This window comes from Triturus cristatus, chromosome 8 (genome assembly GCF_964204655.1).
Source record: "Triturus cristatus chromosome 8, aTriCri1.1, whole genome shotgun sequence".
Taxonomy (NCBI): domain Eukaryota; kingdom Metazoa; phylum Chordata; class Amphibia; order Caudata; family Salamandridae; genus Triturus; species Triturus cristatus.
The window spans coordinates 287,016,234-287,043,769 of record NC_140591.1 but is presented as its reverse complement, the minus strand read 5'-3'; the positions used below and the strand labels follow the sequence as shown (position 1 = coordinate 287,043,769).

General features: G+C 44.8%; 1 protein-coding gene across 2 annotated transcripts in view; it reads left to right on the top strand.

Moving 5' to 3' along the window:
- ARHGAP20 (Rho GTPase activating protein 20) overlaps positions 1 to 27,536 on the top strand; it is a 301,512-nt gene that overhangs the window by 195,752 nt on the left and 78,224 nt on the right. Inside the window, exon 4 of one of the 2 annotated variants that reach the window (XM_085621537.1) lies at positions 5,877 to 6,026. In XM_085621537.1, coding sequence (XP_085477663.1) covers positions 5,877 to 6,026 — 150 coding nt within the window. Of the gene's footprint in view, positions 1 to 5,876; positions 6,027 to 9,694; positions 9,888 to 27,536 lie in introns of those variants that run through there. The other variant, XM_085621538.1, reaches the window with a different exon arrangement.

The following is a 27,536-nucleotide window of genomic DNA, read 5'->3' as shown; positions in this document are numbered from 1 at the left end:
CCTATTGGCTATGCCAAGCGGCCGTGAAAGTGAAAGTGATCGCGATCAAACATCAAAGCAGCTGTGCGGCCGCGAAAGTGAAAGTAATCGCGGTCAAGCGCTGCGCGCCCGTACACATGCACTTTAGCTCTAGGGTGGCCTGGTAGCACTTTTTGGAGCCCTCTCAAAAAGTCTCGCCAGACCAGCACATGCGCTGGGCCAGGCGAGACCTAAAAACTAGTGTTTCACCCACAAATAATCAGCCTTTACATTTTCTTCAGGCTACGTAAAAAGGCTGGGATGGACCAGAGCTGTCAGTTCAGACCTAATATAGCTCAGCCAGGGAATTGCTTTAGAGTTGCCCAGGGAAAGACAGTCACAGATTATCAGTCTATTAAGGATTGTCTTGGTCTTACGCCAAATCAAGAGCCAGCGTAGCACTTTTAATATTTTCTGAAATGGATCCAAGGCCCAGCTCATCATGCACAGAAAATGGAGAACTATGGGGCTCCCTCAACAACATCCTGAAAAACGTATTTTCCTCTAACTGAAGGGGCCACAATCAATGTACCCCCAAATTTCACTGCCATAACAGGTTGCAGAGACACACTTGGCTTTGTAAATATGAATTGATACTTTTACGGGTTTCCTGCCCACCCTGAAACTGATATCCAGACCGCGTCTCATAATTTAGTTAAAGTGAGCCTTTTTGATTGAAAAGAGGGGTCCCAAGAAGGCTTGTCGTCAAACAAAATGACCAGATAGGTGAAGGACCGAACTTTAGTGATCTCATTGTTGAGGCAGAAATTACTCCGTTTTGATGGTCTTAACCCAGCAGCCATCACATAAGATTTTGAAGTGTTCACTGAGAGGTCCAAACCCTTCATAAACTCAACATAAATTCAAGAAGCCGTTGAAGGCCTAGTCACGTCTTTGACATAAGGACCGCATCGTCTGCATGTAAGCGGACTGGTAATGCCAGAGAATCCACCCCAGGGGGACCACCTGTTGCTAAACTCTTGGTGATTTACTGTAGCTTGTAAGCCAACTGGGAGTAAATTCCATAGTTATGCGGTTTGGGCACAAAAGAATGTACCACAGACAGATTTCTAATTTTGTTAGTTGTGGTGCCAATCGGGCACGTATCATCCATTTCTGGGAGAATTTGAAGGTAGATTTTCTGATAGCAGGCTGCTAGTGTAGAGATATGATTGTGAATCTTAAGAAGCAGAAGTTGCCTTGCTGCTGTGTTTGGATCATAGGAGACATTGATACTCTGTGGTATAGTCCATTGGAATAGTCCACACATGGTAAAATGAGTGAGGGGATTGCCTGGACCAGGAGGCATGTATTTTCTATTTTTTTATTTTCCGGAGTTTTATATAGCGCAAACTTGACTAGAACGTTTCAGGTATCAGCGCGCTTTACATGAGCACCAGTTGCGTTACATGAGGACACATTCATTTCTGTTAGGCACGAGGGATTAAGTGATCTGCCCAGAATCACAGGATGTTGAACGTCATTGCCGCGACTCAAACCCGGCTCCCCAGCTATGAGATCGCCCACCCTAGCCATGAGGCCATATTCTCGCTCTATAGTTATAAATGAATAACAGGGAATACTCCGACTCTGTGTTTAGGTACACAAAATGAAGTCTGTTATTTCCAAATGCTGTACTGCAAATAGTAAAAATTAACGGGGTTCCTTGGGTGTACTCTATACGATACATTTAAACTCGGGGAAACAATTGTTAAGCTGAGTATATGAGACACCTGAAGCAGTGAACCTGGAAGAGCCAGGTATGTAAAGGGGAATCTACTTTGATTCATCCAATCATCATGTTGAATGTTGGAACTAAAGTGAGATGGCACCCCGTGTAGCCAGAAGTGTTATAGGACCTCCCCTCACTCTTGCATTTTCCTGAGAAAGTATGACATGCCCTGTTCAAAATTAGTTGTGTCCACAGTGCTTAATTAGAGCCGGTGTTTGCAGGTGGGGTCCACAGGCACTCATTCTTGTGGACTGGCACATATTTTTCCTGTTCGGACATTTTGCGAGAGCAACAGAGAAAAAACCACACAGTGGAAAGGAGGAGGAAGAGAAAGACGGGAAAAACATTACAAAGGGAGAAAACAGGAACCTGTTAGAGTAAAGTAAAGGGGCCTTGAGTGTGTGGTCGTGGATTAAAGAGGTATGAGGTAGATTGAGGATTACACAGCCTCAGTATGTGGCGCACTGACATGTAATAGCACCAGCTGTGGGCTTCTGAGCAGAGCTTTGGGCACAGACACTCATTCTTTTACAAACTAAGCACTGTTCCAGTACCAGAGTCCTGAACATGGAGTCCATTTACTGTCACCCTTAATCCATTTATTGACCCTAGTGAAAATCTGGGTGTCAAATTTATGTATTTTTGGGAGCATATAGAATCCACTGTAGGGCCCCTCCCAAATGCTGCTTGCCATGGATGTCAAATTTAGTTTGTGTTTTTCTTCTCATTGGCAGTATTTTCATCCGCTCCTGGTAGTAAAACAAAAACTTGTTCTGTGGTAACTTTTCTGTGTCCATGATCACCACTGCGCCACTCGTGTCAGATGTGTTATTACTTGTTGTGTGTTGTGCATGTAGATTTCAACAAAATTGTCCAATCAGCAAAATGCAAAATCTCTCAGAGCACCAGGAAAGAACTTGTGCTTTGTTTTGGGCATAGAAGGAACAGCCTGCTGTCTTTTGTCAGAAAGTACAGGGTAGACGAAGTGAAGTGAAGTGAAGTGAAGTGAAGTGGAGAGAGAGTGAGAGACTCTCCTAGCATTGCGAGGGAAGATTTTTTTTCATGTTAACTTCAAGCCCTCTAGTAACACTAACCGGAGATCTACTGCGAGCACAAGTTTATTTTGATATCCGGACCAGCAGGGGCACTTTCTTCACACAGCCACTGGCCCACTTCCTGGTTATTCGAGCCTCTTGGTGCTGTGGGTACACAGTAATGAAACACTTAGGATCTAAAAGGCTCTCTGCCTATTGCTCCAGTGTTGAGCTTCGAGGTGCCTGAAGGCGGTCACTAACCCTGCTAGAGAGCCGGGCTTTAAGAGAGTGCATCAAAAGGCCCGCAGTGTGGCGACCTAGAATAGCAGGAGCATATAAGTGCCTTTTTTGCAGTTGGTTTGTTGCAGTTCAGTGGCCCGTGCCCTCCATCGAAAGAGGCTCAATGAGCCTGTAATGTGTGTGGCATTCGAGAGAGCCTGCTCTTTTGGGGCAGGAAGGGGAGTGTGGGCACAGTGCTGGACGTGCTGTTCATTCTGTCCTTATCCTTGGGAAAATGTAACCTTTCTGTTGCTGAAGTCACAGCAGGAGGGCAATGCTGTAGGCAACCTTTGTTCTTGTTGACGCATAAATCAAAGACGTTCTGCACAAAAAACGTACAAAAGGATACTTTGAAGCCCTTCTGGTCTTGAGAAAGCGCCATAATAATCCGCCCGTGCGCCCTGACCGAACTGTCCCTGGCGCGGTGTCCATGTGACAATCTGCTTGTCGTTGTAATATTCGGCCAGACCTGGAGTGTTTTCTTGTGTGGGACACCTGAGTCACGTGTCTCACGACAAGTGCTCCGAATGAGGCTGCTACCCGCGAAAGTGCTAGGCTCTGTTGGGGTCAGTGGTCCACACAGTGTTACTCCTTTTATGCGCTCTATGACTGGCCAGGACATCATTAGTGGTTGGTGGTAGCAGATATTTTTTTACCACAAACGTGGTGGAGAAAACCCCTATTGGCTCTCTGTAGTAAAGACTGAGGTATGTTATGACTTCCCCCCCAGTACCACCCAAATGTATATGAAATGTGCATAAGAGTGTGTGGTTAGATGACCAATGTGCTGTCTTGGTGTTCCCTCCCCCAAATACTACAAAGCCCCTAATGTTGTCAGGGGCTGCTTACGACTCCGTGATAGCCAGCTCTGCTGCCTCCCTTTCTTATTCTAAGTCCCTCAACACTGCTCCTCCAATTCCCCTTGAGTGTGACACAGGGGATTTGGACGTCTTTCCCTGAGGAGCCCACCACGACTAATACCTTGGTCGTCTTGTGGACCATGGCTCGGGGTTGCCAACTGGTGTCCCATCTTCACTTGCCAAAGGCACTGCTCACCCTACAAATGAAGTCGGATATGTAACTAGGAGAGTCTTTGTCGGCAAGGGACTGGGTGAAGGTCTACGAGAGTGTTCGGACAGTTAGTTCTAATGCACGTTTCAAGCTAATACTGTACAGTATGGTACACCACACCTACCCTACCCCACGACTGTTGAATAAAATGTACCCCACTTGCCCAGAGGAATTCCCCCTCTCTAGAATATTGGAAGCCAACTTCATCCACATGGTGTGGACATGTCCGTCCCTAACCTATTGGCAGGAGATACTCAACCATCTTGGGGATGCTTCTGGATGTGGGATACGAATGGTGATGCGTCCGGTGTTACTTTAGCTGCTTCCCTCTCCGGCAAAACAGAAACTGAGCAGGAGGTGCGTCCTCTTGGGTCTTGTATTACTCACTGAGCAGGAGGTGCGTCCTCTTGGGTCTTGTATTACTCGGGCCGACTCCTTCGTCATATAAAGCATGGCTGCGTGATATCTGTGAGTGGGCAGCTGCAGAGGGAGTCTGGATGAGACATGTTCGGAAGGATAAAAAGATGGAAGACAACCTGCTGTCATGGGCATCAATGTTATCTGAGTTACTGGAACCCCAGGGAATGCATGTATCCGTGGAGGTCTCTGGCGGCCTCACATCTTCCCCCCTGGAGGTATGCGAATGCGAGGGCTGAGAGAGCGGATCCCTGAAGGTGTGTTTGGAAGGACAGTCCGTCTACAATAATTTGTTCTCTCTCCGATACGATTGTCCAGAACGAAACCAGATGGGTGGGGGGTGTTTTAAGAACTGTTAAATAATGGGATGAACATTGATACTTGCTGAAACCTGTTCTGTTAAATATAGGATGTGGATTATTTAAATAATGTGACGATGGGGAGAGGTATGAGAAAATGTTAGAGGGATTCTGCTTAAAATGTGTTGCCTTGTACTATCTCTATATGCCAATGATGAAAAGAAATTGATGCCCATTTGAGGTCCAAGTGTTGCACCACCCAATTTCCCACTTTGAATTTTTCCCTGTGAGTGGCATCAGCAAAAAGAATTTATTTTTGCTGGTGCTGCACATTGGCTTTGTTAATGCTTGTGATTTAATGGTGTCTGTGTATGTTTCATGGCCGTTTCACATCCCTTTACATTTAATGTTGTCCAAGGCATCCCTCGGAAGGATGCCCTTTAACTGAAAGAGCATACAAACGTTCTTGCTTATGTCACATCCTGTCACAGAGGAGACACAGATGGGTATATCATGAGCAAGGGAATGAGTCTATTCCAAGCCACCTTCCTAAAATGTAGACCGAAATGATACCTTTTGGAATATCAAAGCATAGCTCCTAAAATAATTTGGCTACAGCATGTCAAAGCTCCCTCCCCAAACACCTTTCGATGAGGGCAAAGAAGTGCAGTATGGCTGATGCTCCAGAAAATCACAGCCACATTCGCACAGCTCTCCCAAAAACTCAGAGACTGTGGATTTTGAAGGTGGTCTGCATTGCTTATCCCACGTGAAACCCCCTTCCTATCGGGATCAGTTACTTGAGCAAGCCTCAAAATTCAGATACCCAAACAAGGTGTATGCTCACATCGATATTTATGTTGGGTGCAGTAGTAGTAATAACTTTATTTCAACTAAAAGCCATAAAGTATGTAATTTATGTTGTGTGTACTAAACAAGGAAATCATGATAGACAACACAACAGACATTGCATGGTAGAAATACAAGCAAATGAACCTATTTGAATGCTAGTGTGTCTCCTCCTAGGGCAGCATCCCACTTCAAACTCAAGCAGCAAGTGCGGCTTTGCGAGATGTGGACGGCTTCCTGCATGGAGGAGGTCTGCGAGGGCAGCACACACCCGGAGCGCTCGTTCGTCGTTGGCTGGCCCACCACAAACTGTGTGGCTACTTTCAGGTACATGAGTACTTCATGTGTTTATTGTCTTTCTATTTTTTTAAAGGGAGGGGCTGCATCACCAGAACTTCATGCAAAGACTGAGCAAACTCTTGGGGGAACATATTAGAAAAGTAGAACCATGTTCAAAGCAGGTCCTGGCTGCCTATAGAGGCCGCAATCAATGTTGTACACGTGTCCTGTCTCCACCAACGGGTGGCTGGGAGTGAGTAATAACAAAGAAAGAAAACACACATTCAGCAAATTACTCCAGTGAACACCTGGAGCAGAAAAACTCTAAATCCGGGCAGCAAAGTGTACTTTCTCATAGAACTATATCTCACATACTAGATGTTTACTAGATCTGTTTTCATTTCCTCAATGTGGTGGGTCAAAAGTATATTTTGTCCTGTTGTGTACCCACAAAATGTTATCTATTTATTTTTGCCATTTTGTTCTCTATGCTTGAGAGGGGGGAGCACAGAGTATGAGTGATTTTTTTTCTTTTTAATTTCTTCACAGAATAGCATTGCGTAGCAACTCAGACATGCTCAATAGATAATACAACGCTTACAGTTGTGATATTTCGTTGTCTAGTTCCTGAATCTACCAATGGGAAATATGTACATTCTACCACAGGTTCTGTGGTTTCCACATACATTATAGGGCAATTGTGCCTGTCTGAGAATTCACACAGAACAGTGATCAATAGGCACTCATCCATACAGAGCAGCCAAGCAAAGAAAGGTGGTCTGGCTGGGGGTCTGGATATATTTGTAAAGAGCTTCTTTGAGAAGTGAATCACCTTAATGTGCTTCTTGGAGAGAGCGCTTTGTGCACAAGACTAGGTATTGTCCAATTTTGAATATTTTGCCGAAAGCAATGTGGTTAACTTTATCGCAGACCTTGAAACGCATGAGGCTCCATGGTCTGGGCCCCTAGACCTGGAAATGGCTGCATCCTTCCAAAGAATGTCAGGTTCTTGACCGCATATGGCTTCCACGTGGGGTGTCACAGCTCTGCCATCCCTGTGTTGGCTAGGAGACCGATTGGAAAAGGAGTATGCCATGTATTTGTAGAATTATGTTCAATGCTGTAACATTAGAGCATTATAATATAATCAATCAATCAAGGGTTTGTAAAGCGCTAGCTACTCACCCGTAGCGGGTCTCAAGGCACTGGGGGGGGGGGGGGGGAAGAGGGGTGGGATTCACAGATCCGCTAGGATATAACATTAGAAATATAAAAAATATGTCACCTATTTATTGCTTCAGTGCGCTCTGTTCCTTTGGAATTGTTATAGGACTTTGGGACTTTGCTGGTGGCATGCTTGCAGTAGAGTTCCTGCCCGCTGTAGAGTCGGGCCATGTGTGGCATAGATGGCAGACGGAGAGATGCATGGGAATGCTGCATCGCTCATGTTGAGTTTATTGAAGAAGTGTTTTCAAGGTGGGGCCTGGCCAATGGTGGTGGAAAGGTGGTAGCTTATGGGGAGATTTAAAGCAGGTAATTAAAGCAATCCATCAAATAAAGTACATTTAGATTTAATTTGCTCTTTGCGGGTTCTTAGTCTATCTACAATCCCTCGAAATAAACGTTAGTCTAAATATGTTAGACATCTTACTTGGTTGTTTGGACGGAAAAACAAGCAGTGGATTCTAATCTATCTATACAATTTGTTTACGGTTTTATTAAAAACAGTCAAAATGTAAACTGATGCACTCTTACTGTAAAAAATAAAAATACAAAAGGTCTTCCTTTGACGGACGTTTATAGCCCAGATTGTTTGCAGATGGTTTGCTTCTCCACCCGTGAGTACATTTTAGTTAACACTGATAAAAGTGGGAGAAAGTGATAATGCTTTATATATTGAGTGCGTTCCCAAGACTCTGTGTGTATATACGTGTGTTCATGTGCGTTTACAGGAGCGTAGCTGTGACTAGCGCAGCAGGTGCAGTGGCACCAGGGCCCAGGGTTATGAGGGCCCACTGCTCCTCAATTACGCAAGTCTTTACCTGTCCCATGGGGTTGTAGAGGGGACCATTTTCCATGCTTGTGTAAGGGCCCAGCCCACCTTGAGGTGGGAGAAAGATGGGGGTCTCCCAGATATTCATTGAGTTGAAGTGGGGCACTGAAAGGTTGAGGAGACCACTGAAGTGTCGCCCCCCTCCGCCCCCCTTCCAGGCTGCAAGGGCCTGTGTTACACCCCGGCTTGTTTTACACTTGGACTTGGGCTTGAATGTTTTGCATTGCGTCACTGTTATCCTATTTTATTTTTCTCATTTTATCCACTTTGAAATTGTGTGTCCAATTCACAATCCTGGACCTATTTATTTGAGGAATGGAAACGTTTCCCCCAAATGTGCACACGCAGTTTTGGAGCCCACAGGTCCCATCACTATCGAAATCTGTAGGCAGTGTGTGATTGTGTAAGCAAGGGCAGATGCGTCTGTGTTGTGCAAATCTGCCTGTGAAAGAGGGGTGCACTGGAATTTGCATCTGCACACAAACCTTGCTATGTCAGAGTACCACGTTTGTGCAGTGTGCAAGGCAGTTTGCATCGTATTGTTTGCATGCACACAATAAAAAATGTTTGTTTATCTGCACTACCAGAGATAGGGCCAACGGTCTTACGAATCGAGCATTGTGCGTGATCCATAGAAAAGCAAAAAGAGGTGCCTGTAGATGCTTGAACCAACCAGAGATGTTTTAAGGCATGGCCAAAGTAAGGATTTGCCCAGGGCCCCCATAAGAAGGGGAACTTTTTCTCTGTTTGGCGCCTGTCTATTTTATTTATCTAAACCTTTGTACCTCTATCTGCCTACCTTTTTCTCTGACTCTGTATCTCTACCCAGTATCATTTTAAGATTTTTGGGGTTATCAGGTAGCATTTCAAATACTTTTGTGTGACTGTGTTTCTGAAAACTTAACATATAATTCGGTACTGTTTCGGCATCATGAGGGCTTACAGTAGCGGGTAATCGGTAACAACATTAATAGTTATTCTGACAGGGGTCGGTCCCCGAAATAGACCTTGCCAGGGTACCCAAAATCCTTAAAATAACTCTAGAACCAACACTTCATAAGCCGTGGCAATTCTCCTGGGTAGTTTGTGTTTAGTGTCTGTGACATTACAGGAATAGGTGAACTGTAATGTCTTGCCACAGCCGACCCTAAAAAAAATCGATCCATCTCGAACTTCAAGGTCACCCCCCAATTGCACATGAGCACAAGCACTCCAGGCACTTGCCGACCATCAGATAAAACAAGGCCTCCACAATAGATGCATTAGCCCACTCAGCTATGTTACCGGCATTGAACATTGTGCCCTGCCTCGTGTATATCGATTGTATCTCTTCGAGTGAGCCTTCCTGCTTGAGAGTTCTCTCAGTAAGTGGAGGGTTACAGTGTCAGTCGTGATGAAGTTATGCTCGACAGAAATCACGAAAAATCCTTTTGCTTCCAGAAGCCAAGTCAAGCCTCGGTAGCTGGGCTTAAAGTCGCCTTGTTTCAGCGAGATGCTGAAATGACGGCACTGCGCGGTTCTCCGAGCGAGGGGCGGGTCTAGAAAGCATTACTGGCCTGTCACGGCGTGAGGCTGATTACTGGAGACGTCTACTTAGCCACGTGACCGAGAAGGGCAGAGGGTTTATAGAGGAGGTGCGGCAGGGCTTGAGGGTGCTGCAGCTCTGGTCTGTGCGCGGGAATTGGAGCAGAATGAGGGGGCTCGTCTTGGCTCGAAGCGCGCCACCGCCGTCGGGCTCTCGGCCCCGGGCGCGTGCGATATGTTCTAGGCCTAGGGTAGTGGGTTATTAGTAAAGGTGTAGAAGAGCGGATGTGGCTAAACGGCCAGAGCGGCCGACATTGGCGCTGGGGAAGCAGGTACGAATCTCAGCGTCCGCTCAATATTTTGTGATTCTGGGCAAATCACTTAATCTCTCCATGCCTACCAAAAAATAAATGTGGTTGTGTAACGTAACTGGTGCGCATGTAAAGCCTCCATACCCTCTGGTCGAGTTCCCGCTATATTACGTGGGGGGGGGGGGGTGGAAAGCCTCGAAGCTTGCGCATCTCTGTGCACCGGCGAGTGTGAGATATCCGGACAGGCTCGAAGCGCGCCACCCCCAAGGATCACCGCTCGGCCACGGGATGTGTGAGATCTCAGGATAGGCTCGAGGGGTGCCATACTTATCAGGCGCACATTCCTCGGCCTGTGGCTTTGTAGGGTACCGGGGCAGAGAAAACACAGCCTTCCCCTTCAGGCCCTTCATTGGGCCCGGGGAAGTGTGTGATGCCAGGACAGGCGTGAAGCGCGGCTTCCCCGTCAGGCTTATGCCAGGGCCTTGTATGCAGCTATCCCCCGCGCCGACTTTGTTTCTGTTCCTAAGCTGCGCCCCGGTGACCCTACAGAAATGCACAGTTAGCTGTAATGGAGGTGTACAGCGCGGGGCATTAGGGGACTGACCGCCTGTGCAGCGAAGCCGGCACGAGCATCCTTTGGGGTGATGCGTCGACGTGCTGTTTAAAGGAGGAGCTGCAGTCTTTATTGCTGACCTCTGTGTGGGAGGCAGTGTACTGGTCCGGAGAGCCCTGTCGAGCACCGGGCATCACAGGTTATACCAGCATATTGCGAATGAAAGCCGCATCACCACAGGCCCTTAATTAGTCACACATCATTATCAGCTGTGTTCAGCTAACAGCGTGATCTCCCAATTACGGAGAATTTTCTTAGTTCAGTGGTTGGCACTTCCTTCTGGAGATTCTTTCATAATGCACATGCGGCTGAACCCATACATGCCAATAGACCCGATTCCGGCGGGAGAGACCCGCATTTCGAAGCACAAAATGGCTTTATTTGGGCGGTCCCCAGCCTGAAATTGCCCGTGCTTCAATAGAAGTACATGGGAGAAATATATTCTCCAGTTTATTTTGGGAAATCTCCCACTTCCCTTTTCTAAAAGGTTGGCATGTATGTGAATCTGTCCCGCCTGCCCGACGTGCGCCCTGCTAGCTGTCCTGCTACGTACCTGTGAATAGAACAAGCAGCAGCAGGCTGACTGTCAGCAGTAAACCGGGGGTTCACATACATTGTTGGTCACCTCCTGCTTTCAGAGAGCCCCTGTGACACTCAGCCATAGGCCAGCCTGCGGTCAGTGCAATCATCCATTCCCACAGCACTCCTACAGGTGCTGACCTGCTCCAGCCTTGCACTGTAAGCAGCCTCCCCACTGGTCCAGTTAAGAGCTCCGCTCCGGTACATGGCGAGCTCTTCTTACTTTCAAGTTAAAAGTGACTGAATTGTTCTCTCTCAAAATTCTCCCACTTTTCACAAGCTGTGTATTTTTTTGCCTAACAAACATCTGCTTTAACCAAACAAAATATTGTGGTCCTCTTTTCGGTGCTCCATTTATTAGGTCTCGCCTTGGCAGCGCATGCGCTGTCTCAGCGAGACCTAAAGTAATATCTATATGTTGGCAAGCAGCCGGCAGTTTCTCCTGCTGCTTGCCATTTGCTGAATGTTCGTATCGCTTTTGTTACCTTTGTTTTGATTGGCTGTTGATGTCCAACTGACTTCCGTGTAGTCCGGAATCCGCGGCCACCAACTACAGTTTTCGTCCGCACTGTTGCACTCTTTCTTTGTCTCGCGCATCTCTGCCTGACTTAAACGTGGCAGCGGCGCATGTGCAAGGAGCCGGTGTGCGCGAGGGGTGGGCAGCGCATGCTGCTTGTTTATGTTGTCCTCTAAGAAGCTCAAGAGCTGTGCGTGCTTGAATCTCTTCCCCCTCGTTGTACTCGCACCTCCCTTCAGTGGGCGGGTTGGGTGCTTCAGTGGGTGGTGTCCGCCAGTTCCCCTCAGTAAAGCTGGTGCAGCGGTTTCCGAGACAGCGGGAACATTCTGGAGGATCCTGCGGCCGGACATCCCTGATGGTAAGTGGATGCTTAGCCGAGGCCCTGCCCAGCTGCACTGCGCCTTCTATGCGGCGCTGCCCGCAGCAGCCTGCGTCACGGACGTGTTGCCTTCTGCTGACCTCAGCAGCAGGCCTCCGAGCGCCTCCATCATGCACAGCGCTCTCTTGCTGCATTAGGCATGCTGCATGGTTCAAGTTGTCGCCTCCCGCCCGATGGAGCACGTTCCCGCTTTGGCTGCGCACCCTTTGCCTTGCTGCCTTCCATGCACCGTTTGCACCTACCACAGCTCGGTTGCTGATGCTCTTCCTCAATCCTGCTTAGAGGGCATACTGGGCACTCGCCTTTAAGGCAGAAACTATCCGGGACACAACACTTCTCGGGACCTACATAATGTCTCGTATGCAGGCACTGAGGAACAAGCAATGCACGCTCAAGTTTTCAATGCCGGGATTCCACCCCCCCCCCCCTCCCTCAGTCTGTGGACACTGTTGGTGATATTCTTAATGTGCAATAATTTTAAACTGTTTGTGGTTAAACGCGTCTGTCTCACATTTAAAGGGGCATATATTTGCACAAAGTAGTGGTCTGGAAACTGTACGCTTATTCTGGATGCTCTTCCTTAACTTTCCCTAGTTAAACTTCTGATTTTACCGGCACTCCCCCTTCCAGGTCCACTTGCCTTCCTCCAGTTCTGCCCCCGCTGTACTCCATCCGCCGTTTAAAAGAAGCATTCATCCTTATCGGAGTGCTACACAATAAAGCCTGTCTGAGAACGTTACAGCCCGAACCCAGCAAGCTCCGAACCCGCCCCTTTTGCTCGTGTTCATCCAGCCTCTCACACTTCGATCAACTACTCATCCATCCACCAATCTCTTCACAAATGTGCACATTCATCCATATGCTCACTCGTTTATCCCTCGTGCATCGATCAATTCTATGGTTGACACGCGCCCATTCACACACTCATTATGCACCCATCTAGAGGCCTGTGCGCTTTCATACCTTCTTGAACTAGTTACTCAGTGACCCACTACCTCATCCACTCATTATCCCATCTATCCATCACCATGCAATGTATCAACCCTCACTCAGTCTTCCACTCACTATTGTTAAGACAATATTATTGGTGTTTTCACCGATTCAGTGACTACCTGTAAACTGCATAATCATGAACTGACCAAGTGGTTGGTCTGTGTACTGAGGTACTCGTAAGATTTCTAGTTTAGGGAAGACATAGGGCAACAGTGAGTTTTCTTCTCGTGCATGTGGTGTTGGGACTTGCCACAGTTTGAGGGTTACTGGTCCCTGTGCCCTTTGAACTTGAGTATGAGAGGGGCATCCTTTTTTGTAATTACTAGTGTTCCATTGCCCTGAAACGGTGAATGCGTGTTAGGAGGCATTATGGAAATTTTAAAATCAAGAGATTTATTCAATATTCCTTCCAGACTCACAAGCGGGCTCAGTCTTATTTCCGTCAGTAGGGGGCGCTGTGCTGCAGGCAGGCCATCTCCTGTGGTTAGTGAGTTGCAGGCCTGTGTAACACTCTACTCAGGTGGCTCGCTTCTCTCCCTCTTTGTTGAACACCTCTCCGTACCTACAGGTAGGTGTAACGAGCATTAAAAATGCAATAGGTCTCGCCTTTCATTAACTTAAAGCCATTTGCTTTGTTATACAATATCATTAGCAAAGTAAATGGCTTTAACTTAATCAAAGGCGAGACCTATTGCATTTTCAATGCTTGTTATACTTCTACAATTGTGGCATTATGGTGCATAATGTATTTACATATACTTAAAACGTCCTGTATGATTGTTATTAAAGGGTTGCTGAAGTTACCAGATTATTCCATATCACCAGGCACGCAATGGTCCACCCATAAGTTTATGCTCACAACCACGTGCATTGTGGTAGGTGTAGTCGTATTTCTCAGCAATGAAACCATGTGGAGCAAGATATTCCATTCAAATGGTTTGTAAAAGGAATGACTCAAACTGGAGCCCTGTGCCCTTGGATATATGGAGTGATTGTGGGTCACTAGTACTGGGGAAAGAGGGGACCCAAAGTTCAAGAAGGCCAGCAACAGCTCAACCCCATTGCACTTAGTTTTAAGAATGGTTCTACCTCTACAATAAATAACTGTACACCCCAGCCATCTATTTACATCCAGTGCTTAATTTATGCCAGCAGGGGCCGCCGGCACTTATTAGTGGGGACCTGCACTTAGTTCCCGCATCAGTTGTTTACAGAGTGTAAGAGGAAAAACCTATAGATTGGAAAGACGTGGGAAGAGCAAGACGGCAAAACCTTCGCAAAGGGAGAAAGAAGGAACCTGCAAGAGAAAGAGAAAGGGACATGAAGTGTATGGTAGGGGATTAAATGCCACCAGCCTTGGTATTCGGTGTTCTGACATTTAATTGCACCAAGCGCCGGCCTCTGAGCAGAGCTCAGTCACTGGCACTGCTCCTTTCACAAATTAATCACAGATTTCATCGACTTCTGCTGTGCTGTCTCTTGTCATATTCTCTGTCTCTTGAGTTATTTCACTTTTCTTTTTACTATTATTCTCCTTCTTGTCCTTCCCCTCCTACTTATACTGCACTCCTCTTTGTCTGACACCCCAACAATTATTTTTCTCAACTCAGTCACGCTTTGCTTTCCTCTGGTAAACAACTAGTGCCACTGGAATCAAGCTATCCTGGCTGAAGAGGGGTGAAACCCCAAAACCGGTCCTAGGATGCTTGTTTCCGGTCCAGGGAGGACCTGGCTTGGCAGTTCGGGCTGGACTGTTCCATGAGGCACAGGGTCAAGACTGATTTGCATATAGTCAGGTCTAAACTGGGGTGGCGTGGTGAGCAAAAGAATGATGGATTTAACCCAGATCTCTTGACTGGGGGTGAATGTTTTGATTTGTTCTGCATTCCGTCCATCAATTGAGTGTCTTTTGCTAACAACTAGTTATCACCTGTGTTTTAGGTTCTCAGGATGTACTCAAACTGCTGTCAAACAAATAGCTGGGTTGTCAGGCCTTATTGCTCTAAGCTGCTTCTGGTATTACTTTGCTTCTATGTTGATAGGCCTTAACATAGAGAGCCGTCTCAGCCACACATGCATATATTGCAGGGCAGTTAAGAGTGCTTGGGCCAACAGTATTGACAGCAAGCACTATGTAAATGCAATGACAAGAACAAGTTAGATTGAGATGGGCATGTGTTGGAAAGTGGATTTTTGTTAGGGGCAAATGTAGGTCTGCCCCTGGCAACCAGGCCACTAACACAGTATAGGGCTCAATACTTCCAGAGTACTGGTAGCTGCAACATGCATGGATTTGTTTGATAGATATTGCTTGTTCGAGGTGGCATACTTATCATGGACGTGCCTCTGTATTGAATTGACTGCTTTGCTATTGTTGCCCCACTTGTGGATTCAGACTCAACAGTTTGTTTATTTCCGTAAAGACCTAATCTGGGACTATACATTTTTTTACGGGATATCATATTGGACTCCATACTCCTTAAATGGTTGTACAGTAGTACAGACCCTTTCGGAAGACCCATTTGGACTCGCTACTGTTTCGTTTTTCATTTGGACTTTCCTGTTATCTGTACGATATTGGTCTTTGAGTATTAATAAATGATTACGACTTATGATTTGTTCGTATTGGACCACACTGCGACGATTTTCCCAATTCGCCTTGATAAAGTCTAAGATAGACGAAACACATGTCGGCAAGTCTGTGCACTGGGAAAAACTGTTAAAGGGAAACAAAACGAACTTGACAAATCAACAGATGGCCGTTCTGGATCACTCGTGTGCCAGACACCTTACTAGATTGCCCGTATGAACTGGTGTTGACTTCTGCATTAAAATATTGATTTATGTATAACTTATCCAATACTGTATTTGAATTATTAGTAACTATTAAGGGTGTGCTGTATTAGCTTTGTTTTTTGTCTCAATAATATTGAAAATGCTTCCGTTCTGAAATGATGAGGCTATGAAAGTACCATAAAGAGTCTCTTTGAAGTTGCATCAAAGGCAGTGGAGGGTGGTACTGCTGCAGAGTTGAGATTTGTTTTTCACCCTGAGGGTGAGGGGAAAAAAACTGAGAGCCTGATAGGTACCCGTCTCGGCACCTGCTTTTTAGAACTGCCGGTACTGAGCACCAGCACCACCCGGCCCACTTAAAGCTGTGACTGAAAGTTAGAAAGGTATATTTGGGAGATCTTTTCTGACGTGGTTTGAGGTGAGACTGCCTAAGGACAAAGCCTTAGGAAAACACATTAGGCCTTTTTATGTTCCCATTACCCAATTTAATGGCAGTCAATTTATCTACCTCGGAAGAATGGAAGCCGCAGCCTACCGTGCCCAGATATGAACTTCCTACCTTTATCACTACAGCTATCTGAAGCAAACTGGAACTTAGCGACCCATCTTGTCTGCTGGCAAAGAACAGTACAACTGTGCTGCACTTCTGTTTGTCCGGAAAATGCACATTTCTCAGTCGTCTGCAGTATTTGCATTCTTGGTTAATTATCCACCAGTTTTTAAGATTTGGGAAATTACCTACAGAATTTCGACCCCTTTCTGAATTTCAAGTCGGAGAGAACGCACATCCAAGCAGCACAATGGGGAAAAATAAATAATAATAATCCATATTTGTAAAGCACTAACATATCACTCGTTAAGGTTTCAAGGCGCTGGGGGCTGTCGGGGAGATTAAGTGAGCTATTGCCCAGAGTCAGATTATGCTGAGCTGGCGTCGGGAATCGAACCGTGAGCGCTGTGCTCCGGAGTCAGCCGTTCTGGCCGCTGCGCCACAAGAGACCGGAATAGATGAGCATCATTTCAGGCAATGGCTTAGGTTTCAGTGGCGGCTGGATTGAGCAGTGGGTACCCGCATAGTGAGTCTTTCAAGAAACACCATGCGGGCCAAGCCTCTCAGCCACACAGTGAAGACGTCCTCCTTTCCTATGAACTCTGCAATCAGGTGGGCACTGGAAGATGGCCAAACAAGCAAGGGGGGGGCTGAGGAAATGTGTAAGAGGGTACAGATACCCTCACACAAGGACAGAAAGGCTTCTGCCAGGTGTGTTGAAAGCTCACACTATGACTGCAGTTTGATGTATTTTCCCCCTTGTTTTTGGCCTTTAGGTAATAAAAATGTGACTTTACCATAATTCCGGGTGTCTTGCTTCATCATAGGGCGTTGCTCCTCGTGGGGGTGGCGCTGCAGTCCCCCACGGGCCCCGCAAGAGGGCTCTTTGGCGGAGATCTTTTGGTTGGAGACGCCGCAGTTGTGCATGGGTGTGTGTGGGCCTAATGGAAGACAAGTGGGTGGTGCGGTTAAAAATTGCTGGGTAGAGTTTCAGACCTTTATTCACTGCTCTACCTGGCAAATGGTTAAAAATAGTAATCCTGGAGCTACTCTTAATGAAAGAAATAAAAGAGGGCAGATCCTGGAAAGTAACTGCTGCTCTCAGGAATGTGAGTGGGGAGCCTACTGGTGAATGGTCAACATGTTTCGCGCTTACGAATGGGTCCTTAAGGGATCCCTAATGCGCTTCGTCAGGACCTAAGATAATTTAAATAGTGAGTGAAAGTGTTTGTGAGTGAAATAGAATACCAGGTTTCAGTGAGGTGTGGTTCTGTAGACCTGTTGTACCTCAATATTAGGGTTAGTCCAGCGTCTTTGCGCTGAGAGGTTTACCTGTCTTTTCTGGAAACCTCAACCCAACCTGGATTGGTAGGGAAAAAAAGGGGGGGGGAGAGACACACACATGGACAGGGGAGAAAAATATGCAGAGACAAGTAACATCAAGGTAAGTACTAGTACATTTTATATCACGAATGTCATATAAGCAACACAGGATAATTACAATGCACGCCATGCTTCTAAAGTAAACATAACACGATATAGCCAGCTTCAGTTCCCACGGGGTAAGTTTTACTGCCTCACACGAACAGCTGGCCAAGTGAGACACTCGGATGCGACGATACTCTCACTGCACAGTAACGGATTCAAGGCATTTTGGGGTCATAGTCCTCACTATCGAGTCCGTCACACACGCATGTTATGTTTACTTTAGAAGCATGGCGTGCATTGTAATTATCCTGTGTTGCTTATATGACATTCGTGATATAAAATGTACTAGTACTTACCTTGATGTTACTTGTCTCTGCATATTTTTCTCCCCTGTCCATGTGTGTGTCTCTCCCCCCCCTTTTTTTCCCTACCAATCCAGGTTGGGTTGAGGTTTCCAGAAAAGACAGGTAAACCTCTCAGCGCAAAGACGCTGGACTAACCCTAATATTGAGGTACAACAGGTCTACAGAACCACACCTCACTGAAACCTGTTATTCTATTTCACTCACAAACACTTTCACTCACTATTTAAATTATCTTAGGTCCTGACGAAGCGCATTAGGGATCCCTTAAGGACCCATTCGTAAGCGCGAAACATGTTGACCATTCACCAGTAGGCTCCCCACTCACATTCCTGAGAGCAGCAGTTACTTTCCAGGATCTGCCCTCTTTTATTTCTTTCATTAAGAGTAGCTCCAGGATTACTATTTTTAACCATTTGCCAGGTAGAGCAGTGAATAAAGGTCTGAAACTCTACCCAGCAATTTTTAACCGCACCACCCACTTGTCTTCCATTAGGCCCACACACACCCATGCACAACTGCGGCGTCTCCAACCAAAAGATCTCCGCCAAAGAGCCCTCTTGCGGGGCCCGTGGGGGACTGCAGCGCCACCCCCACGAGGAGCAACGCCCTATGATGAAACAAGACACCCGAAAGGGTGTGTGAGGGCACTATATACAAAAGGAGAAATTCCCCACACCACGTTGAGAGAACACACACAACCATAATTCCTCAGGAACAGTTACCCTCTCGTAATATTCAAGTTATTCTGAGGGAGCACGGGTACTGGACCTACTTTCTAATTACGCTCCCGGTCCCCCCCTCTTTTTGTGATATACTTTACCATAATTGCCATAGATTTTATAGATTTCCCATACAGATTTTTTTTTTACCTCAGTTTCTCCCACCTAAATATAAACTTATTTCCTCAGCGTTTCACATTTTCCCACATATTTGGACTTTGCCCAAGTTTGTAATTGCTTTTACTGACACATTCCAAGGTTAATCCGATTGTACCTTTGATATTCCGACTATACCCGAGACTGTGTGCAGTGACTGTCCCTACTGATGTACGCTGGTCTGTTGCACTTCTTAACAAGGAGGCGGAGGAAAGTTCTTGAGATTCTTTTAGGCTGGAATAGGCCAATCATGTCAAACTACTGGCGTTTAATATAGTGCCCGGGACAACATATTACTTCAATATTTGATGCCAATATTGGGAACCTCCTGTATTATGCAATAAAAAATGTTCCTTAGTTCTAATTTTAAGTAAAAACCATATTCACTCACATTTCTTCATAGTCTGTCACATTTTTGTTGTTCCAAATATTTCATCCTAAATTTACATAACGCTTCATCCAAATTCCAACACCTGTTTCACATAGCGCTCCATCAGGACATTGCAGTGAAATCCAGCTCACCAATCACAAGAAGGTTTGTTTCCTGAAGTCATATTTCATTCATGTAGTTTTCAATTCTGATGAACAATACACAAACCAGTAGGACGCCAGAAGCAACAAATAAAAATCCTAATTTCTCATTCAAATGTTAGCATGATTTCTATGGCTGAATTATTGTTGATTCAATCACATCCTAACATCTCGCTATAATACACAGTGTGAGGGTTATTGCATCTCAAGAAAGCCATGTACCACATCCTACAAAATGCATTTAATAGTTTACTCCTGTTTGTTGCATTGAAAAGGGCCTCCTTTATGTCGTATTTGAACCAAATTGATATGTACATATATGGTTTACATTCCTTTGTGCCTTGTTCTTTCTCTCGGTTAGTACCACAACTTTTTATAGATTCTGTGTGGGTCACTAATTTTATTAGTGCATTGTTTCCTTTGGTAAATTCTTATGGTTTAAACAGTATTTATGGCATTTCTTGTATGTTCTCTGGACTAATGTCGGTAATCAGTTTTCTAAACATTTAAAGGTTCAAGCAATGAGCCCCATTCTTGTAATGTGGGCTGTTGTAATGAGATTTCAGTCTGGGAGCTATGAACAGATTTTTAAGCACCTCTGATAAAGTGCCTCTCTTTGTACAGTGATCCCCATTTTTTGTTGACTGGTATTCCTGCAATCTGGGGCACTGCTGAACAGGCCCAGTCGTAGGTGCTCTGACCCTTGAAACATGATAAATTTGTTAACTTCTAGTAGGCCTACTTAACTTTGCAGTAAGGCCACAGTATAAGGTGTAGGAAAATACACCAATGGCATGGAAAAGATACACGTCGACTCTGGACTGCAGCACAAATAGATATTAATCTATAGAACATACAAGAAATACTATACATAATGTTTACACCATAAGAATGTGCCAACGCACCGATATAATTAGTGACTCATAGGGCATTTTCCTGCGGCACCCGAGCCCTGAAGCACAAAGGAGGAAGTGGATTTAAGGGGTACTACATCACCTGAAAAGGGATTTGTTACCCATGGAGACACTGAAACAGGAGGCTATACTTCTTGCTATTTAAGTCATACAAGTTTGGAAAGCACAACCCTGATAAAGTCCACAGAGGACGAAATGGGTTGGCTGGGCTGACTGGAACATTTAATTATTCAATTCAATTCATTTTTATTCGGATATGAAACGTCCATAAAAGCACAGGTCAAGATACCAACAAAAATACATACACTTATTTAAAAAAAGTGTGTGAAGCAATAGCAGCATAAAAGCAATAGACCAATGACTGCTTGTGGTGCGTAACAAATGGCAACAATAAGAATTCATGTATTAAAAAGAAAGACCGTGTGCAAAGCAGCGACTTCATAAAACACATGGGAGCTTATAGCCCATAGCAAATTGCAGCATAATGTAGTAAAGTAAGGTGCAATCGAGTATATACTATAAAAAAGAGTAACATAGTGTGCAAAACAACAACTTCATAAAAATACTGTCCGTGGGAGAGTTTATAACTCGTATCTAATAGCAGCATGATTTGATAAAGTGCAGTCAAGTATATACAGTACAAGGTCATGAATGGCTCAAACGGCACATAGGGAGGAAAACATGAGCACTATCAAGACAAATATAAAAATTCGGGGCAATGAGAGACAGCCATCAGGGGGTGCTCATATAGGTGCGTGAGCGAACTACCACTTTCAAAAAGGAACTCACATGGAAAACCGAGTCATCTCCCTTCAATTTAAGAATTTCCGTTTAGGCTGCTCTATAATCAGTGATGGCAGTTGCCTTAAAATAAGGAATCTGAAATTGTTTTATATATTTCTGATAGAAATTACAAAAGAATAAAAAATGTGACATTGATTGATTGCTGTGATTGCCACAAGGTCAGGGCATTTGTTTAAGATTAACATTGAACCCTAAGGGGAAGCAAAGCAGAAATTTTAAAATACCAGCCCTAAGGCGAAATAGCAAGCTTCTTTCCCAATGGCCTATGTTCCTTAAAAGATAGCTACATGGCAGATGTGATGGGGGACAAGTTGCGTCTACCAGGGACATATACCTTGCAACTGACAATTGCGAGAGCTCTGTGTCATATCTTGTGTTACTATATTGGTCATATAGGGCCTCCTGGAAGGATTTTTTATTTATACCCTCCATATCACTCGTATTTAAAAAGATATGTTCAAGCTACACACTGGCCAAACTTTTTCTAACAGCGGTGAGCCAGGGTATGTCCCCGCCATAATCACCTTTAAGACAATCAACTTTTATATCTCTCGTTAGGACCGCTGCCGGGTTTTGCCAAAATTTTAGCCAAAATATGTGTGTGCAAGCCCTGATGTAATCTTCAATGAAAAACAATTGTAATTCCTTATGGCAGAGGTAGTGAAGAGGAATTTGAGGCCCCCAGGAGTGTCCGACAAAATCTGTTTTCTTCACCCTGAATACTACTACATTTTGTGAAACACCAGACTTCAGCGCCATATGTTGTGATGGGAATGCACTTTGTTTTATAAATTTTGGTTATAGTTTAAACCACCTCGGCCCTTTTTGGTTGCGGAAGGCACAAAATGAATTGGTGGCTTTTAAAAACGTACTCCTGCTATGTGCCACATTGTCTGCCCAGGAACCGTTGGCTGAGAATACTATCCCCAAGTATGGGAAAATGCAAGTGCTTAATAAGCGTTCGGATCCTGAGGTAATTGAGTTGATAAGGTGCTTTTTTGGGCAGCAGGCCATTAAAAACGATTTATAAAATTGGTACAGTGATCTAAACCGACCATAAAATCCACAAAGCCCCAAATTAAAGTGTGTAGTGCATTGGGTGTGCAGCCCATTAGGACCGCATCATCCGCATACAGTGGGGCAGGGAGTGTTACCATTAATTCTCGGGACATCATTAGTAAATTCAGTCAGTACATTTTGTAAATCGTAATCGTGAGGCAGCATGATGGATAAAGGGATCCTCACTCTATGATGGAGCTAAATAAATCTTAGAGAAGTGGGCTTTCCAAGCTTCGCTAGTTATGTTACAGCTTAGGGCAGTGAGTGTAAGGCCCACCGTTCGCATGTCTTTGACTGCTGCCCAAAAAACATTTCCATTATTAAGCCTGGCGGCACATGCAAGGTTGTCCCAGCGTTCTTTTAGGATCTCATCTTTTCGTTGCTTGGCCACTTGGTTGTATTGACGCCTCAGGGACTTGATAAGATTTGCATCCCTTGGTTTTGTTACAAGTGCTGTGCGGAGCTCTCTATTTGCTTGTGAGGAGGCATTATTGAACCATCTTGGACTCTGATTGGTGTCTGATGCAGGCCTAGAGATCAGTCGTTTAATGCCTCCACATAGATGGCTAAAGGCATTAATTGTAACTCGCACAATATATAGGGTAGCAATAGGGGGAAAGGTAGAGTAAGAGGACACAGGGCACAACAAGGTTGTGGCTGAAAACCCTCACTCACCCAAGGGTGACATGCTTCATCATTGGGTTCCTCCAACACACGGGGACCGCAAGGTACCCCGTGTGGGCTACAACTTATTCAAAGGGGAAAGGAGCAGGAGTGCAAAGGACATGTTGGATCTACCAACTCAGAATGGTAAGGAGGGGCAGAGTGCAAAAAGAATAGTGAAGAGTGATTTTAAAAACTACCTACATAGGGGCAACAACTTTATTCTTCCTTCCATCTGTGGTAGTCTTTAAAAAGCAAGAGAAAAAATAAGGTTAAATATATATACCCTATCTATTAATCGGTCAACATGTTTCTGCTTTGGCGACAATTAAGTTCTGGGCATTCGTCAGGACCTGTATACTTTAGTCACTCTGCTAATGGAGGTGCATAAGAAATAAAATGAAAAATATATAAAGGTACTTGGGCCTCTATGCTTGACCAAGGGAATACGTCATCAATGTTGTTGGTCAGGAGGCTCTAGACATCATTATGTAAATTCCCACTCAACCGTCTACAGAGTCAATCACCATTGTCTGTTTCACTAAAATACCGCTCGGGTTCTCTGGCATTAATTGCCTTCGGGTTGAGATCGGTGGGTGACAGGCATGTGTCAATGGGTGATGGATGTGCTTTTATCATTCTGGTGAATAAGTTATTATTATCAACACCTTTCCAGATCACTCTCAAATTATCAGTAGAGGACACTAAATTGCTGGCACAACACTCTTTGGCAAAGTCCGGTCTAAGGGCGAATCTAATTGTTGTTGCAATTGGATTGTGGTCGCCCTGCACAGTTGATATGACCTCGGCCATTAATAAGAAATCTTCTAGAACACCTGCTAAAACTAAGACATAGGGACATGCTGCTGGTGGTAGGCTAAGAACTTCTTTACTAGCCTCAGCGGTCACCATACTAGCAGGATTTTCAATGAATGCGGTCGCACACTGCGTATTGCGCCCTAAAGTGGCTTTGTGTACAAAGCTTACGGGAGCGATGAGAGGGGCTAAGTGTGTAGGTGGGGATGGGATATTAGTACGTCCTGTATTAAGTGGATTTTTCTGGGCGGCAGTGAATTTAAGTGAAAAGCATTTCTTGACTTTGCTGCCAGTGTCGCAGGCACTGGTGGAGGGGATGGACATTAATGTCGGTGTCTGCGACTGTTGACTAAGGCTGAGTGCACTATTGGACTGTAAAGCACCTAAGATCAAAGAATGGTTGGTGGCACTTGTCAGTAAACTAGGTGTCGGGGGGGAGGGGGGGGGCGTCACAATCATCTTGGGCCTCCCCTACCAAGGGGACAGTTTGTGGAGCTGCCAATCCTAATGAAAGACGCCTCTCAGTTAGCTCGATCTCAGTGGCGACTATATTGACAGCTCTTCCAGCATACGATCTATGGAAGCAGAGGGGCGGAGGTTTAGTATACCAGTGCGTTTCCCCATGGCGTAAGTGTTCCAATGCTTATTGTTGTTGGGTGTATGTAACTCATCTCAGCAGGGCTTGGGGGATGAAGCCTGTCAGAGGGGTGGCCCAGCCCGGCCTCCTCCGGTCTCTGACGGGTGCAGATGGGCTCACCCTTGGCCCGGGCGCGTCCCGCGCTGCGGGAGCCCAGGCCGCGATTTAAGCACCTCTTGGCACGGGTGGTGGCATGGCAGCTTGGCGGCTCATGTTGCAGCGTGGGGGATGTAGTCCCCTCTCCCCTGCTGGATTGTGATGGTGGCGGCAAGTTTGGATTGAGCTCCCGCGCTGCGGGATCCCTGGCCGCGATTTAAGTGCCTCCGGGCACGGGTGGTGGCGTGGCAGCCCGGCGGCTCGCGTTGCAGCATGGCGGATGTAGTCCCCTCTCCCCCACTGGATGGTGACGGTGGCGGCAAGTTTGGATTGTGCTTATTGAAATATCAATAAAAGTTGGATACTGGACGCATACTTAAGACTCCTAACAACTGAATCTCATTTACTGTTCATCATTGTCATATTTGTTAACATTGGATTGCCTGGATTTGGCCCGGAAACAAAACAATATAGTGGGCGTTCCTTTTCTAATTGTGGTGTATAGTGACCCATACTGATTCAGGAAGAAATGTTGCACTAACTGAGAGAAAAAAGGCTCAAATGCATGTAAATATAGGACATATAGGTGGCTTTTTCAAATGCAATCATGACTAGAAATGTGGGTACACATTACAGGATGTGGTGCATTCCTTTCTTGAGATGTAACAACTCTTACACTGTATATTAGAACACGAAGTTAACTTGTGATTGAATCTATGATAGATAAACCATCAAAATCATGCCAAGGTTTTAATGAGAAGTTGGGATTATTTATAATTTCTAAAATACTTTTTGTTTTGTGTTTTTATTCATCTGAATTGAAAACACTATGAATAAAATATGAATTCTTGAAACTGACCTGATTTATTATTGATGCAGTGGATGCAGCGAGCCTGGATGAAGCACTATGCGAAATGCATGTTGGCATTTGGATTGAAGTATTATCCATAATGCAAACTTAATTGGTAATTAGAATGAAACATTGATCACGGTACAAACTAATTCAGAATTGCAATGAAATTTAGGATGAAATATTTGAAACACTAAAAATGTCTACAGACTAAGAAGAATGCAAATGAAATTTGTATTCAGATACTTGGCAAAAGAAAAATGATTCTAGCATAAAATAGATGCTCCAATGTGGTATCAAATATTGAAGAAGTGTCTGAGGATATTTGATTTTTGTCAGATTAACTGTGCATATTTTATCTATCTTGAGATCTTGCCAAAAAGATGGTTTTCTGCAATGTTTATGCTGCCTTCCCTGCCTGATCAGAACTGGGGGTTTCTATACACTTAGACTCTGACTACAAGCGGGGTGTAAAGGGCCAGGTTTTTACCGCACCGGGTGAATATGGATACCATGGTGCAGTATTTACCAGGTGTGATAAAAAATCCTATTTCCTACAGGAAAATGAGGGATTGTATGCAAAATTAGCGTTTCCCACAGCAAATTCTACATGGATTGATTTTACCATATGTTCTCCCCGGAGTACATTATGCTAGGTTTGAGCTGCCAAATATTGCCTTGGGGACAGTTGCAGGAGTAAGGTATTGACATATTTTAACGTAATAATTGTTGTAATTAATATTATTATTTAAGCTTATATAGCGTGACAGCTATCCACATGGGGTTTCCCGATGCCTGATGCCAGGTAGAGTGCAGACCAGAATACTACTTAAAACAGCCATATCTTCAATTGCTTGTGAAAAGAGGTCAGTGAGGTGCATCTTTTCAGGATAGGTGGCTGCTCATTCCAGAGCTTAGGGCCAATGTAGGCAAAAGACGGCCACCCATATTTTGTATGGTGTCGTAATTGTATTTATATAGCGCTTACTACCCCTTACGAGGCATCGAAGCGCTTTTTCGGCGAGTAGCGCGCTACACTGGAACCCAAGAAGGATTAGTGTTGAATTAGTATAGTGAAATATGAAAGTAATTTGAGTGGTGGATATGTTAGTCAGTTATTTAGATTCAGAAGGATAGTGGAGGGATAGAGGAGGGAATAAAGGTTTGCATTTATATAGCGCTTGTTACCCATGTTGGGGTGTTGAAGTGCTTTTTTGGAGAGTTCACACTACTCCGGAACCCATTAAAGGATTGGTGTTGAATTAGTATAGTGAAATATGTAAGTAATTTGAGTGGTAGATGTTAGTCGGTTATTTGGATTGAGAAGGGTAGCAGAGAGATAGAAGAGGTAAAGTGGTTTGCATATATATATATATATATATATATATATATATATATATATATATATATATATATATATATATATATATATATATATATATATAGCGCTTGTTATCCCTGATGGGGTGTTGACACGCTTTTTCGGCGAGTAGCACGCTACTCCAGAACCCATAAAGAATTAGTGGTGAATTAGTATGTTGAAATATGAAAGTAATTTGAGTGGTGGATATTAGTCAGTTATTTGGATTGAGAAGGATAGCAGAGGGATAGAAGAGGGGAAAAGGGTTGCATTTATATACTGCTTGCTACCCCTAATGAGGTGTTGAATCGCTTTTTTCGGCTAGTAGCACGCTATTCGCAGCCCATTGTGGATTATTGGTGAATTAGTGTAGTGAAATTTGATAAGTGGATATGTTAGTCTGTTTGATTGAAAAGGATAGTGGAGGGATAGAAGAGTGAAGGATTTCGAGTTTCTTTTTTTTTGGGTGTCATAGCAGTAGTGGGAGCCTGGGGATGAGTAAAAAGGGATGTGGAGGGGAAGAGTCGGAGGGAAGAGTTTAGAAAGGTTTGTTTTGGGGGATCAGTATAGTAAAAAAGGTATCAGATGGTGCAAGGAGGAGAGTCTAGAAAGGGCTATTTTGGGGGTCATAAGTGGTATAGTGTTTGAGATGAATGAGAGAGTGGATATTAAAAGATATATTGATAGAGGAATAGGGTGAGGATTAGGGTAGTGCATTGGAAAGAGTAGAAAAAAGAGGTTGGAGATGAGTCAGGGTTGAGGTAGAAGATATATTAAGAGAGGCATAGGGTGAGAAATAGGGTAGTGCACTGGATATGCTGAATTAGAAGAAAGTAATAAATATATAG